The 14553-nt window shown below is 49.9% G+C and overlaps 1 protein-coding gene across 1 annotated transcript in view; it reads right to left on the minus strand.

Annotated features, from left to right (window-relative positions):
* Window positions 1–14553, minus strand: part of ATRN (attractin) — a 176162-nt gene that overhangs the window by 51733 nt on the left and 109876 nt on the right. The window contains exon 24 of the mRNA XM_056855209.1: window positions 12943–13100. Within this exon, the coding sequence (XP_056711187.1) occupies window positions 12943–13100 (158 nt within the window). The remainder of the gene's footprint in view (window positions 1–12942; window positions 13101–14553) is intronic.

Here is a 14553-nt window from a genome sequence, read left to right on the forward strand (position 1 = left end):
TTTTATATGCCGATTTTCTCTGGCAAGGAGAATCAGGCTTACAGGCACCTTGTGAGGTAGGTGAGGCTGAGAGAGACCAACTGTGACTAGACCAAGGCCACCCAGCAGGCTTCATGTTTACGAGTGGGGAAACCAACCCAGTTCACCAGATTAGAGTCCACCGCTCATGTGGAGGAGAGGGGAATCAAACCTGGTTATCCAGTTAGAGTCCACCACTCTTAACCACTACACCACGCTGGCTCTCAAGGGTCCAAAGGTCTGAGTCAGTATAAAGCAGCTTCATGTACATGAAACCTCCATGGGACTGACTGTCAAAGCACAGAGCAGGCTCTCTACTTGGCCACAGATGCAGAACGACTGGGATTTGGTTTGTCATGTATGTCTGAGAGACTAACCAAAGATCACTAAACAAATCATGCTTTGGCACCATGTCAGAGTGCAGTGACTGTATCCGGATGACCTCAAAACCGTTGCATGCTGGGAAAGGATGGTCTTGCAAGCCCTGTTTCCTCTGGTCCCAGGAGACTGGAAAAGCCCACACTGCTATCCCAGGTCCCCATCCAGCAAGGCAACCCTTCCCCCTTACTCCCAGGGCATAGCAACGTCTCTGTGGGTAGTAAGCCCTGCCACCAATACCGAAAGAGTATCTCCTTCCTGATGAATCTGTACATCTGGCCTTCTGTATCTACGCTGCAGTTTCAAGGCTCCGTGCAGCTGCCATGTTTCCCACTCAGCTCCTACTAGCCAGCACGGGGGCAATTTATTGCCCCTTTGAGCTCCCACACTCAAGGGACGGCAAGCTCAACCACTGCCCTGCCCCTTTGCCGTTTTTTGAAAAGCAGGAGTAAGAATGGTATGTGTGTAGAGACCAGGCTTCGGGAGTTCAAAATATAAGAAAAGGCAACAAACCAAAAAAATATTCAACATCAGGATGAGGAAGGATATAAAGAAAAGGTGAAAACATGCAAGGCTCTAAAGTGTGTGTGTGTGTGTGTGTGTGTGTGTAAAGTGCTGTCAATTCACAGCTGACTTATGGCCACCTCGTAGGGTTTTCATTCAAGGTAAAAGATGTTCGAAAGTGGTTTGCCATTGCCTGCCTCCGTGGGGACTGAGAGTGTTTTGGGAGAACTGTGACTGGCCCAAGGTCACCCAGCAGGCTTCATGTGGAGGAGTGGGGAATCAAACCTAGTTCTCCAGATTAGAGTCCACCGCTCTTAACCACTATACCACACTGGCTCTATACTGAACAATGTTTATTTTTTTTTCCTTTTTGCACTCAAGTTGTAACTGACTTATGGCGAGTCTGTGTGGTCTTCAAGGCAAGAGATGTTCAGAGGTGGTTTGCCATTGCCTGCCTCTGTGTAGCCACTCTCATCCAAGTACTAACCAGGGCTGACCCAGCTCAGCTTCCAAGATCTGACAAAATCAGGCTAGCCTAGGCTACCCAGGTCAGGGAGATGTTTAATTAGGACAGGCTTACACTTCTTGAACTTGCAGCATTCAAAATTCTTTTGTTACCTTAGTTCTCAGAATCGGCACTTGTCCCATTGTTCCTCAACACATGGTCAAAATTTAGGCAGAGATTTAGACTTTCCAGGCTTGTGCCCATCCAAAAAGAAGATCGACTGGAGAGCTTCTTCTTCCTGTCCTGAGAATTTATAACCCCCCATTTGAGAAACCATTTCCCTCTGGGGGTCAGTGCTGGTCTTCCTGCCTCAAGAGGGAGAAAATACTAGCCTTGTTGGCTGTCCCAGACTCTGCCTCCTTTAGGTGTGACATTCCAGCAAGGTGTGAGATAGTAAACCTTTTGTTATTTCTTTGGCCAGAGCCATTTGCTTAACTAAGAGCTGCTACACCTCAATGCAGGTGTTTGGGAGAGATATCACTCATCTCCTATAGTTTTTCATTTGCTAGCTACAAGCTTGCAACAGGGTTCCATCTCAAAGAGCAGTACCAATGATTGTATTACTGGGGTGCGTTCTAGGGTGGAGGGCATTTCTACAAAATGAGCATCTTCAAGTGAGTTCTGTTTGGAATTAGATGTCCGTGCTACTGAGTCAAACATTCATCTACAGAGAAGGAAGAAAAGTTTAACTGGAATATAAAACCATGGACACCAACCCGATTGAAGCAATATTCCAAGCGTTCTCCATTACTAACTCATGAGATACAGCACAGCAGTTTAAAAGGGATTTTTAAAAAGAACGCTTACGTGCCGGAGTGGGGAATTTTATTTGTTTGAACTGAAAACCATCTGTAAAATTCCACAGCTAGTTTCTATACCTCAGTTCACAGGGTTCTAAACCTGCTGAGTTTTAACCGTTGGAGGCTGCTGCCCCACCAACAATTCTTATTGTCCAAACTGACAGTAAAAGTCTTTGAAAGATCTAAAATGTGAAATGTCATCGCTCCCGTTCTCAGATATTACTTTTGCTGGAGATCAACAGCAGCACCACCTCGACAGCATTCAGGAGCGGTTTTTGCCAGTTCTATTTCTGGCCAGACCAGTTCCGCGCGGCGCATTCTAAACAGAAGCGGTGAAAACTGAAACCCTGAAGACACGACTGTAGGCTTGATTATTTCAAAACCAGACGTGAAATCTAACCAACAGCAACTCTTCGCAGCTCTACTAGAGAATAAACAATTTTCTCTGGAGAACTTACCTTTCTTCCCAAACGGAACCTGATGTGCTAACTTTACGTGAACTTCACAATGTGGCTCTCATGATCCTGAGATACTTAAAGAGAACCAACCGAGCCAGCTTTAACTTCTCTTTCAAAAAAATAAAATAACGATCTGCATATTGCCAACTGTGGCCTTTTCATTTGTTTAAATGATCTCTCTAAAACAGTCTCTCAAGCCGACAAAGCTGGACTAGACATCCTGCAACATTACACTTTTGAAACCAACAGCGGTGAGTTTTCAAGAGAGGTGGAGCAATATTTGGGGGGGGGGAGGGCGAGAACTCAGCCCTGGCAAAAAAGCAACTAAGAGCAGCAGCAGCACAAAAGAGCATTTATATGCCAGCAGCTTCCCAAAGGAAGCTGGGAAACAGAGTTACGAGAACCGGGAACGCAAGGCACATTTGAATCAGGAACTCCGAGGCAAATTGGGGTATCCTGCGAAAGCACCAGCCCGTGCAAACAATGCCTGCCATGGGTTACCATCTTCCCTCCAGATTATTTTTAACCATTTGTTTTGGGAAAACTTGAAAAGTGGGCTAGCAAAAGAAGAAAGAGGCATGAGCAGATTACCAAAGTTTCTCAAGTGAAGAATACAAATATTTGATTCATCTAGATCATCTTGAAGACCAACGTGGTGCAGTGGTTAAAAGCGGGAGACTCTAATCAGGAGAACTGGGTTTGATTCCCCACTACTCCATATGAGCGGAGAACACTAATCTGGAGAACCGGGTTCAATTCCCCACTCCTTCACATGAAGCCTGATGGGTGACCTTGGTCAGTTCTCTTAGAGCTCTCTCAGCCCCACCAACCTCACAGGGTGTCTGTTGTGAGGAGGGGAAGGGAAGGTGATTGTAAGCCAGTTTGAAACTCCTTAAAAGGGTAGAGAAAAGAGGGGTATAAAAACCAACCCTTTTTCTTCTTCAACAAGATTTTTGGGGTATGAGCTTTCCTGAATCAAAGGAATCTTGGACTTTTAAAAAACCTATACCAAGCAGATGCTCTACCACTGAGCCAAAGCCTTTCCCCATTGGTCCATCAAGGTCAGTATTGTCTACTCAGACCGGCAGTAACTCTCCGGGGTCTCAGGCAGGGGTCTTTCACATCACCTACTTGCCTATCCCTTTAACTGGAGATGCCGGGGATTGAACCTGGGACCTTCTGCATGCCAAGCAGATGCTCTACCGCTGAGCCACAGCAGTCCCTCCTGCGCCTCCTTCCCTTTACCCAACACAACAGCGCGACTGGCTGCTGTTACTTTTCTCAGTTTCCAAAGCTACCGACAGAAAGCTCAAGGAGATACTTTTCCGAGAGTAGGACAGCCCAGTGCCCCACTTGGTGTTGCACAGTTCCTCCAGCCTCGTCAGGACTCAAGTCCACTTTATTTATTTACATAAGAACATAAGAAAAGCCATGCTGGATCAGACCAAGGCCCATCAAGTCCAGCAGTCTGCTCACATAGTGGCCAACCAGGGGCCTCTAGGAAGCCCACAAACAAGACGACTGAAGCAGCAGCATCCTGCCTGTGTTCCACAGCACCTAATAGAATAGGCATGCTCCTCTGATCCTGGAGAGAGTGGGCATGCATCATGACTAGTATCCATTTTAACTAGTAGCCATGAATAGCCCTCTCCTCCATAAACATGTCCACTTCACTCTGAAAGCCTTCCTAGTTGGCAGCCATCACCACATCCTGGGGCAGCCCTTGGCCCACAGAACCAGAAATCACCACAAAGTCGTATAGAGTCCAAACAGGTGGATTTTACTGATCAAATAGGCATACAGTGCAAACGAATAAAATGACAGCTATGAAAGGCTCACTAGCTGGGAGATATTATAAGGCAGGAAAGGCGGGAGATTACACGCAGGAATACAGTTTCCCAGGAGCTGAGTTCCCAGGCTTAGGCTTAGGCATGCGACCTTGGGGGGCAGACAATACAGCACAGAGACAGAGGCAATAACGAAACCGAGATAGCAGCCTGACATTCTGCTCCCCTCAAGGCCCCCTCCCAGTTCGCAAGGGGGCTGGCCTGTTCGGGTAAGCAATGTGAAAGGCGTCAATGAGGTCGGGGGCGGAGACATCCCGTGCGCGCACCCATTCGTCATAGGCAGGGGGGAAATGTTTCCAACGAACTAGATACTGGAGAGTACCATGGTGAATACGGGAGTCAAGGATCTTGGAGACTTCGAAGTGTTCTTCCCCCCCCACCATGATGGGTTGCGCAGGCGGTGGGTCCGGATGCCACCGCGGAGAAGCAACATGGGGTTTGAGGAGGCTTATGTGGAAAACAGGATGCACACGCCTCAAAGATTTGGGGAGAGCCAGTTCCACTGTGACAGGGTTTATGACCCGAGTAATGGGGAAAGGGCCAATGAATTTGGCGCTGAGTTTATGGCACGGTTGGGTGGACCGGAGGTTTTTGGTGGAAAGGTAAACCAAAGCACCCACTTGCAGATCACCCCCGGGGGAGCGATGTTTGTCAGCTTGCGCTTTGTATTTACGTTTGGCCCGGTCGAGGTTGCTAACGAGCCAGGGCCAAGTGGTACGGAGGGCGTGTGCCCAGGAGGCAATGTCGGGGTTCCCCTCCCCCTCTATATCATCTGTAGGAACGATGGGACTGAAATCTTGTCCATACACAGCAAAAAACGGGCTAAAACCTGTGGATTGATGCATGGCATTATTGTAGGCATATTCTGCTAAAGGTAGCAGTTCCACCCAGTTATCCTGGTGGTAGTTAACATAACAACGCAAATAACATTCGAGTACAGCATTGACACGTTCAGTTTGACCATCAGTTTGAGGATGGTATGCACTAGACAATCCCTGGTCCACCCCACCAACTTGAGGAAAGCTTTCCAAAACTTAGAAACGAAACCACTTCCGCGGTCACAAATTATTTTACGCGGAAACGAATGTAAACGAAATATATGCGTCACGAAGAGGCGGGCTAGTTTCTGAGCAGAGGGGATCCCTGCACATGGAATCAAATGTATTTGCTTAGAAAACAAATCAGTAACAACCCACAACACAGTTTTACCCCCACTGAGAGGGAGATCAGTCATGAAGTCCATAGCGATCACTTCCCAAGGTTTGCTGGGCGTTTCAAGAGGTTGTAGCAGTCCCGGGGGTTTGCCCTGCGATCGTTTCGCAGCGGCACAAACGGGACAGCTGCGGATGAAGGAGTCAATGTCGGAACGCATTCCCCCCCACCAGAACTGTCTGCGCAATAAGTGAAGGGTCTTCAGAAACCCAAAGTGCCCAGCTGTTTTGGCTCCATGAGCTAAATGTAAAACGTCCTGCCGGAGAGCTTTGGGTACATACAATTTTGAGTCTTTGTACCAGGACCCCCCTTGTTCCAAAACACCAGGAGGTAGGGTATGAGCGGAACGTTCTAAAAGGCACTGGTCCCGAAGGACAGTTAAAAAGGATTCGGAGATGGGGAGTTTGGAGGGAGCCCCCCCGTCGGTTCTGGAGATCTGAGAAATAGTTATAGGGCTAGTGCTTACGTGTGGCGGCGCGCAGACTGCAGGCGGCTGAGCGGTCGGAGGGGTAGGAGGGGCGGGAACTCCGGTCTGTTGCGGTGGCGGCTGGGCAGCCGGTTGGGCTGGCGGAGCTTGCGAGGTGTGTTGATGCTGGGATCGGGTTTGCACAGCCAGCATAGGTAGGGCCCCACGTTGCATAGGGGTGAACAGAGAGTTGGTGGGTCTTTCGAGTTTTACCGGATATTGTGGTAAACGGGAGAGGGCATCCGCGAGAACATTCTGCTTCCCAGGGACGTGCTTCAGGGTGAAACGGAACTGAGCAAAGAACTCCGCCCACCGTTGTTGTTTCGCCGATAGCTTATGGGACCCCGTGAGGGCAGCTAGATTTTTGTGATCGGTCCAAACTTCAAAGGGTATTTTAGACCCTTCCAAGAATTGCCGCCATAAAGTCAGTGCATGATGAACTGCAGAGGCCTCTTTCTCCCAGATGGGCCAGTTTAATTGAGCGTGCGCAAATTTTTTTGAAAAGTAAGCGCAAGGGTGAAGAAGACCGTCCGGTCCTTGCTGGAGGAGAGCCCCTCCCATGGCTACATCGGAAGCATCGACTTGCACAATGAACATTTGATTTGGGTCTGGGTGCCGTAGCACCGGCTCCGAAGTGAAGAGGCGTTTGAGGGCCAGAAAGGCGGCTTGGCATTGCTCAGTCCATAGGATCTTTGCGGAGGGCAAGGCAGCCGAGCTTACTTTTCCTTTAGTTTTCAGCAGGTCCGTAATGGGTAGAGCCACTTGGGCGAAGTTAGGGATGAATCCCCGATAGAAGTTTGCAAATCCCAGAAATTGCTGTACTTGCTTACGGTTGGTGGGGGGAGTCCAATCGAGGACGGCTTGGACTTTGGCGGGGTCCATGCGAAGACCTTGGTGGGAGATGATGTATCCCAAAAACGTGAGTTTGCTTTGGTGAAATTCACACTTAGCTAGTTTAGCGAACAGTTGATGGTTACGCAGGCGTTGTAGAACTTCTCTGACCAGAGTCACATGCTCGTCCATAGTTTTCGAATAAATGAGAATGTCATCTAAGTAGACCACCACCCCACGATATAGAAGGTCATGTAGGATTTCATTGATGAGTTGCATGAAGACCCCCGGGGCCCCTTTTAATCCGAACGGCATTACAAGGAATTCATACATTCCGAAACAGCTAGAGAAGGCAGTGAGGTGTTCATCTCCTTCGCGGATACGGACTCGGTAGTAGGCTTCCACCAAGTCTAATTTAGAGAACACACGGCCTTCCTGTAATTGTCCCAAAATATCCGATATTAATGGGATAGGATAGGCGTTGGTCTGGGTAACCGCATTGAGCTTTCTGAAGTCAATGCACAGGCGAAGGTCGCCCTCTTTTTTCCGGACGAAAAACGCGGGGGCCGAGTTTGGGGCATTCGAAGGGCGAATGAACCCTCTGGCGAGGTTTTTGTCCAAAAAGTCCCGGAGGACAGTGCGCTCGGAAGCGCTCATAGGGTAAATCTTACTTTTGGTTAATGTGCAGTCCTTTACTACTTCAATCGCACAGTCTGAGGCCCGGTGGGGGGGTAAGGCATCACATTCCTTAAGGTCGAAGACATCTTCAAAGTCCCGGTATACAGCGGGTAGAGCCGGTGGTACTGGGGCAGTAGAGGTTAACGCTGGAACGGGCGGAAATGGCAGAGCAAAGTTTTGCCGATGCTGGTCGCAGGTGGGACTAGCGAAAGAAATAGTGTCTGTTTCCCAATCAATACTGGGACTATGTCCTTTAATCCAGTTAATTCCCAAGACCACTTCAAATCGGATAGGGGCTATAGTGAAGTCTATTTGTTCCCAGTGGGAACCAATTCCCATTGCCACCCCTATGGTGCGATGATCAACTGGACCCCCCTGGAATTGGCTCCCGTCCATTTGAGCAAATTGGACGGGGGCGGGTAAAGCCTCTGAGTCGGCTCTGAGGGCAGCAAACGTGGCTTCGCTTATGAGAGTGCGACAGCAACCGGAGTCAATTAGTGCTTTGACGGGGATTTGTGGACCTCCGTTAAGTTGTTGTAAAACTGCATCTACGTAGACGGTGGAGTCCACTTCTTTGATTTTGGTAGGAGCATTCGGTTTGATAGGAAGATCCTGAGAGGTCTGTGGAGATGCTCCATTCACCACAGACCGGAGCCGTTTTTTGACAAGTCGAGGGGAGATTCCAGGTTTAAGGCTGGAGAAATCCAAGGGTTTTCCTCATCCGAAGAGGGAAAGCTGTCCCCCAATGGGGCACTTGTAATCCGAGACCCGGCGGGGTCGTTGGAAGCAGGCAGGGAGGCTGGGTCCCCGGCATGGAGTGCAGAGGGTGTGGGCCTTCCCGGAGCTGCGCTGCGGGTGGCCGCGGTGCCCCTGCGTGGTGGACGACCTCGGGCGCGGGTTGTCGTGCTGGGACGAAATAATTCCTGGCGGCGTGGGCAAACGGCTGCAAAGTGGCCCATTTCTCCGCATGTAAGACAGGCACCCCTCTGAAATCGGACTTCACGTTCCTGGAGCGGACGTGGGGGATTTCGTGGGACGAGCAGTGGTGCCTTGGGTTGAGGCTTTTGGGTGCCCTTCTCCTTGTGCTTTTGACGGACGAGAGAAATAAAGCGGCGGCGGCTTTCCACTTCCTCGGCTAATAGGATCCAGCCTTCGAGGGTATCGGGATCGCCCCGCATGTAAGACCAGTTCAGAATGTCAGGATGCAAGGCTTCCCTGAAATGATGGATTAGGGTGGTCTCGGGCCAACCTACAATTTTACTTGCCAGTCGCTGAAATTCATCGGCAAATTCCCGAACTGTAGCAGAGCCTTGTTTTAATTGTAAAAGTTCCGTTTTGGCTCTTTCTCCCAGGAAGGGGTCCTCAAACCTCCTTCTCAGGGCAGTCATGAAGTTGTTGAGGGAACGAATCGCACGAGAGCGGGTGTCAAACTGGAGGACCATCCAGTCAGCCGCTTTGCCTGTCAGGAGGGAAGCTACGTACCGCACCCGGCTATCTTCCGTGGGGAAAAGTTGACCTTGTTCTCGCATATAACTGTCCACTTGATGCAAGAAACAAGGCAAAGTCTCAAGAGATCCGTCATACGTAGTCCTCAATTTGAGTTGCTTCCAAGGGCCGGGCGCGGGCTGACCCGGTTGCACGGGTGGTCCGGGCGGAGGAGCAACAGGAGCTCCAGGAGGCAAGGGTGGAGCAGGCACATTAGCAGGTGGTTGCACGGGTGGTCGGAGCGGAGGAGCAACAGGAGCTCCAGGAGGTAAGGGTGGAGCAGGCACATTAGCGGGTGGTTGTACGGGTACCGCCTGACCCGGTATCGGAACGGGCTGTCTCTGAGCTATCAGGGTTTGTTGTAATTGCCTGTTCTCGTGAAGCATAAGTTCCATTACTTCTTGGAGTTGATCCACACGGTCGGAGAGCTCCCGATTCTGGGCTCGTAAAAGATGAACCTCCTCACTTGGGCCCCCAGTAAGATGAGGCTTACTGGTTCGGAAGCTCGTGGCCCATTGAGAGCTATCCCCATATAAATCCTCGTCTTCAGACTCATCTGAGTCTCGACGTCGGTCAGCCAAACGGCGTGCGCGTTGGGTCGTACGCGACGGGACAAACGCCGGGGAAAAGGTGAGACCTGATAGTCCCAGTACATAGTCCTTGGGGCGCGTGTCCACGTTCGCCTGATTCCTTGCTGCAGCCGCCCTGGCTGCTTCCGCCGCCTCTCTCTCTCTTGCGACCCTAGCCGCTTCGGCGGCTTGCTGATCCGCAAGAACTTTGGCGTTCTCAAGTCTTAGGGCAGCCTCTGCCGTAATGCGCGGCAAAAGTTCTGTCTCGAGGAGCAAGAGTATGGGGTCAGGTTCCCCGCCCAGCAGAGGTTGTACTCGAACCGCCAGTGCGGATGCCTCGGCTCCAAACGTCGGGGTCAAAACTTGAGCCAAGGTGGCTACCGGGGTGTCTTTTGTACATTCCACAAGGAGAAGAGCGGTGCTAATAGCGACTCGCTTGGCCTCAGCCTGGCAGCTGGCCGCATCCGGGATCAGGGAAAAACCCTCCGGTGGGGCTCCCGCCATGGTAGAAAGAGTTTGTCGAGAAATAAGATTATCCAGAAGTCCAGTTAATATTTGTAAATCCTCAGTCGCCAATCGGGCATCGTCCAGTAATTGATCCAAGTCCTGAAGATCTAAACGAGCATCAGTATCCTCCGATGTTAACATCCAGAGACGTCCTGTAAGAGATTGCCACTGCGCGTGTACCAGTCCCCTCAAGCGGCAAACCTCTCGGTTCGTCCGGAAAAGTTCAGCAATTAAGTCCTGTAACAGAGTAGGGTCCTCTGAGAAGGGCTCCAGGGTAGTAGATCACCTGGAGAGCTGCACAGCTCCCATCCAAGTGGCAGGCGAACCCCCCTGGGCTCCAGCCTGGCTAGGAGAACGGTGAAGATGTGAGATAGCTGTCATAATGTCAGCCCTTGGCCCACAGAACCAGAAATCACCACAAAGTCGTATAGAGTCCAAACAGGTGGATTTTACTGATCAAATAGGCATACAGTGCAAACGAATAAAATGACAGCTATGAAAGGCTCACTAGCTGGGAGATATTATAAGGCAGGAAAGGCGGGAGATTACACGCAGGAATACAGTTTCCCAGGAGCTGAGTTCCCAGGCTTAGGCTTAGGCATGCGACCTTGGGGGGCAGACAATACAGCACAGAGACAGAGGCAATAACGAAACCGAGATAGCAGCCTGACAGGAGTTCCACAATTTAACTATGTGTTGTGTGAAGAAATACTTCCTTTTATCTGTTTTGCATCTCTCACCCTTCAGCTTCAGCAGATGACCCCACGTTCTGGTATTATGAGAGAGGGAGAATACCCTGCTTTTATACCCTGTTTTTCTCCCTAATGGGGACCCAACGCAGTGTTCTTTTTTCTCCTTTCCTCCATTATATCTTCCCCCATAACCAGCATGGTGTAGTGGTTCAGGTGTCGGACTAGTACATGGGAATCCCAGGTTCGAATCCCCACTCGCATCATGGAAGCCTGCTGGGTGATCTTGAGCCAGTTACACACTCTCAGCCCCGACCCTGGCTAGTATTTGAATGGGAGACCTCCAAGGAATACCAGGGTCATGACGCGGAGGCAGGCAATGGCAAACCACCTCCAAAATCTCTTGCTTTGAAAACCCTGTGGGGGTTGCCATAAGACAGCTGTGAATTGACGGCAAAATACAACCACCTAGTGAGGAAGGGTAGCCTGAGAGGGTGTGACCAGGTCACCCAGCCTGCTTCTCTGGCAGAGTGGGGAATTGCACCTGAGTCTCCCAGACCCTGGTCCAGCTAGATTTGAGTCCAGTCACACCTCAGCAACAGAAGTATAGTGTCCAGATCACGTGAAGTGATGGTATCGCTTCACTCTGCTCTGGTTAGATCTCACCTAGAGTATTGTGTTCAGTTTTGGGCACCACAATTTCAGAAAGATGTAGACAAGCTGGAACGTGTCCAGGGGAGGGCAACAAAGATGGTGAGGGGTCTGGAGACCAAGTCCTATGAGGAAAGGTTGAAGGAGCTGGGTATGTTTAGCCTGAAGAGGAGAAGATTGAGAGGGGATATGATAACCATCTTCAAGAATTTGAAGGGCTGTCATATAGAGGATGGTGCTGAGTTGTTTTCTGTTGTTCCAGGAGGTCGGACCAGAACCGACGGGTTGAAATTAAATCAAGAGTTTCCGTCTAGGCATTAGGAAGAACTTGCTTCCTTGGGAGGTGGTAAGCTCTCCTTCCCTGGAGGTTTTTAAGCAGAGGCTAGATGGCCATCTGTCAGCAATGCTGATTCTGTGACCTTCGGCAGATCGTGAGAGGGAGGGCATCTTGGCCATCTTCTGGGCATGGAGTAGGGGTCACTGGAGGTGGGGGGGGAGGTAGTTGTGGATTTCCTGCATTGTGCAGGGGGTTGGCCTAGATGACCCTGGTGGTCCCTTCCAACTCTATGATTCTATGATTTTATGACCACCAAGATTTTTGGGTATGAGCTTTCCAGTCTCAAAAGCTCATATCTCCAAAATCTTGTTGGCCTCCAAGGCGCGTGTCAGATAGGGTTTCTGACAGCATGGGCCAAACAAGATGGTTCCTCTGTAAACAATATGGATCCTTCCGTGCACTCCCCCCTCCCCTCCTGTTTTGCACATGAGCCACAAGCTCCGGTCAGAGATCTACAATTGTATGGAGACCCGCCCGTGTAAATCTTTCATCTGATACCGGGCCTCGCTCACAATGCCAGGAACTCCACCAGCCCCTTCTCTGATTGCCCTTAAGTATCCAGTACTTGGTTTGCTGAAGTTGTTACCGGGAGAAAGAAATCTCATTGTTTCCTTTGTATTGCTGTAACTCAATCTCATCCATTGTATCCGTTCTATAAATATAGCAATGTCCCAATGCTCTGTATTCTAACCTCCTTCGTCCCTACTGAAGTCACTGACGTTCAGAATAAACCTCTGAATCACTGCGCTGTCTGGATTGGAGTTTCTATTGCCTGAAACGCTGTGCATTTGCTGAAGCCTGATATTAAAGACGGGGTGTACCCCTTGCAAAGTCCTGGGGAGGTCCAGCTCGGCCGTGACCTCGTTGATAACCCGGGAAATGGTAAATGGACCAATGTCAGGACTCAAATCTAGCTGTTCTACTGCAGACCAACATGGCTACGCACCTGAAGCTACCTTTCTGTCCAATCATTCTCCTCCTATAGGCAATGCAGAGGGGCCTCTTACCTGGATCTTTATCGGCCAAGTGAAGTTGCTGACGTAAACAAAGAAAGTGATGTTGGGATTGTTGCGGAAATCAAATTTCTCATTGGAGAAGCTGTCCTTGTACTCCTTGATTTGGCTTTTGGAAACCACAGGAATCTCCTCCCCTGCCTGAGTGCCAGCTGTTTTGGAATGGAAAAAAGAGACAGTCAAAGTCTGCTTTCTGTGTGGATTTTCACTGATAGTCCAAGAGGGTCCTGTTATTCCTCTCATTATACGGCAGCACACGTAGATAATAAAACGAACGGTTCCGTCTGAACAAGGAAACGCTGAGTGCAGTTTCATTTACTGCTGTCAAGGAAAAAAACCCCACAAACTACAGTTACCAAAAAAAGAAAAGAAAAAAAGACAATTTCAACAGCCTGCGTGAGCATTCAAGAGGTGGAAATCAGAGCAACGGTTTTCTAGCTCATTTGTTCCCCAGGCTATCTTTATGCAATATTAACATTATGCCTCACCATAAATTGTTACACCACAGAGTAAGCTACCAAATCCAAAAGGGGAAATGAAGAGATCAGGGAAGCAGAAGGCCTGAGAACAGAAGAACATAAGAAAAGCCCTGCTGGATCAGACCAAGGCCCATCAAGTCCTGCAGTCTGTTCACACAGTGGCCAACCAGGCACCTCTAGGAAAATCACAAGCAAGGCGTCTGCAGAAGCAATGTCCTGGCTGGGTTCCACAGCACCTAATATAATGCTTCTCTGATCCTGGAGAGAATAGGTGTGCATCATGACTAGTATCCATTTTGTCCACTAGTAGCCATGGATAGCTCCATCCTCCATAAGAACATAAGGAAAGCCCTGCTGGATCAAACCAAGGCCCATCAAGTCCAGCAGGCTGGTCACACAGTGGCCAACCAGGTGCTTCTAAGAAGTCCACACGCAAGACAACCACAGCAGCATTATCCTGCCTGTATTCCAATGCACCTCATTGAATAGGCAATTGAGGATATGATGACGGCCACCAACCTGGAAGGCTTTAAAAGGGGAGCGGACAAGTTAATGGAGGATGGGTCTATCCATGGCTAATAGTCATGATGGATTTTTGCTCCTGCCAGTACCAGGGGCCTCTCTGTATCAGCTGCTGGGGAGGACAGGTGGGAGGATACTGTTGCTATCATCCTGCTTGTGTGCTTCCCAGAGGCAGCTGGTCGGCCACTGAGTGAAGCATCCAAATCGCAAGGTGTCATAGCCCCGCTGTACACAGCATTGGTCAGGCCGCACCTGGAGTCCTGTGTGCAGTTCCAGAGGCCTCACTTCAAAAAGGATGTGGACAGAACTGAGCGGGTGCAGAGGAGAGCGAGGCTGATCAGGGGCCTGGAGACCAAGCCCTACACGGAAAGGCTGAGGGAGCTGGGAATGTTTAGTCTGGAGAAGAGGAGGTTGAGGGGGTACAGGATTGCTCTTGAAGTATTTGAAGGGCAGTCATTTAGAGGAGGGCAGGGAGCTACTCCTGTTGGCAGCAGAGGACAGGACTCGCAATAAAGGGTATAAATTACAGATGGAAAGGTACCGGCTGGATATTACGAAAAATGTTTTTGCAGTAAGAGTTGTTCGACAGTGCAATCATCTACCT

Source organism: Euleptes europaea, chromosome 9 (assembly GCF_029931775.1).
Source record: "Euleptes europaea isolate rEulEur1 chromosome 9, rEulEur1.hap1, whole genome shotgun sequence".
Lineage (NCBI taxonomy): Eukaryota > Metazoa > Chordata > Lepidosauria > Squamata > Sphaerodactylidae > Euleptes > Euleptes europaea.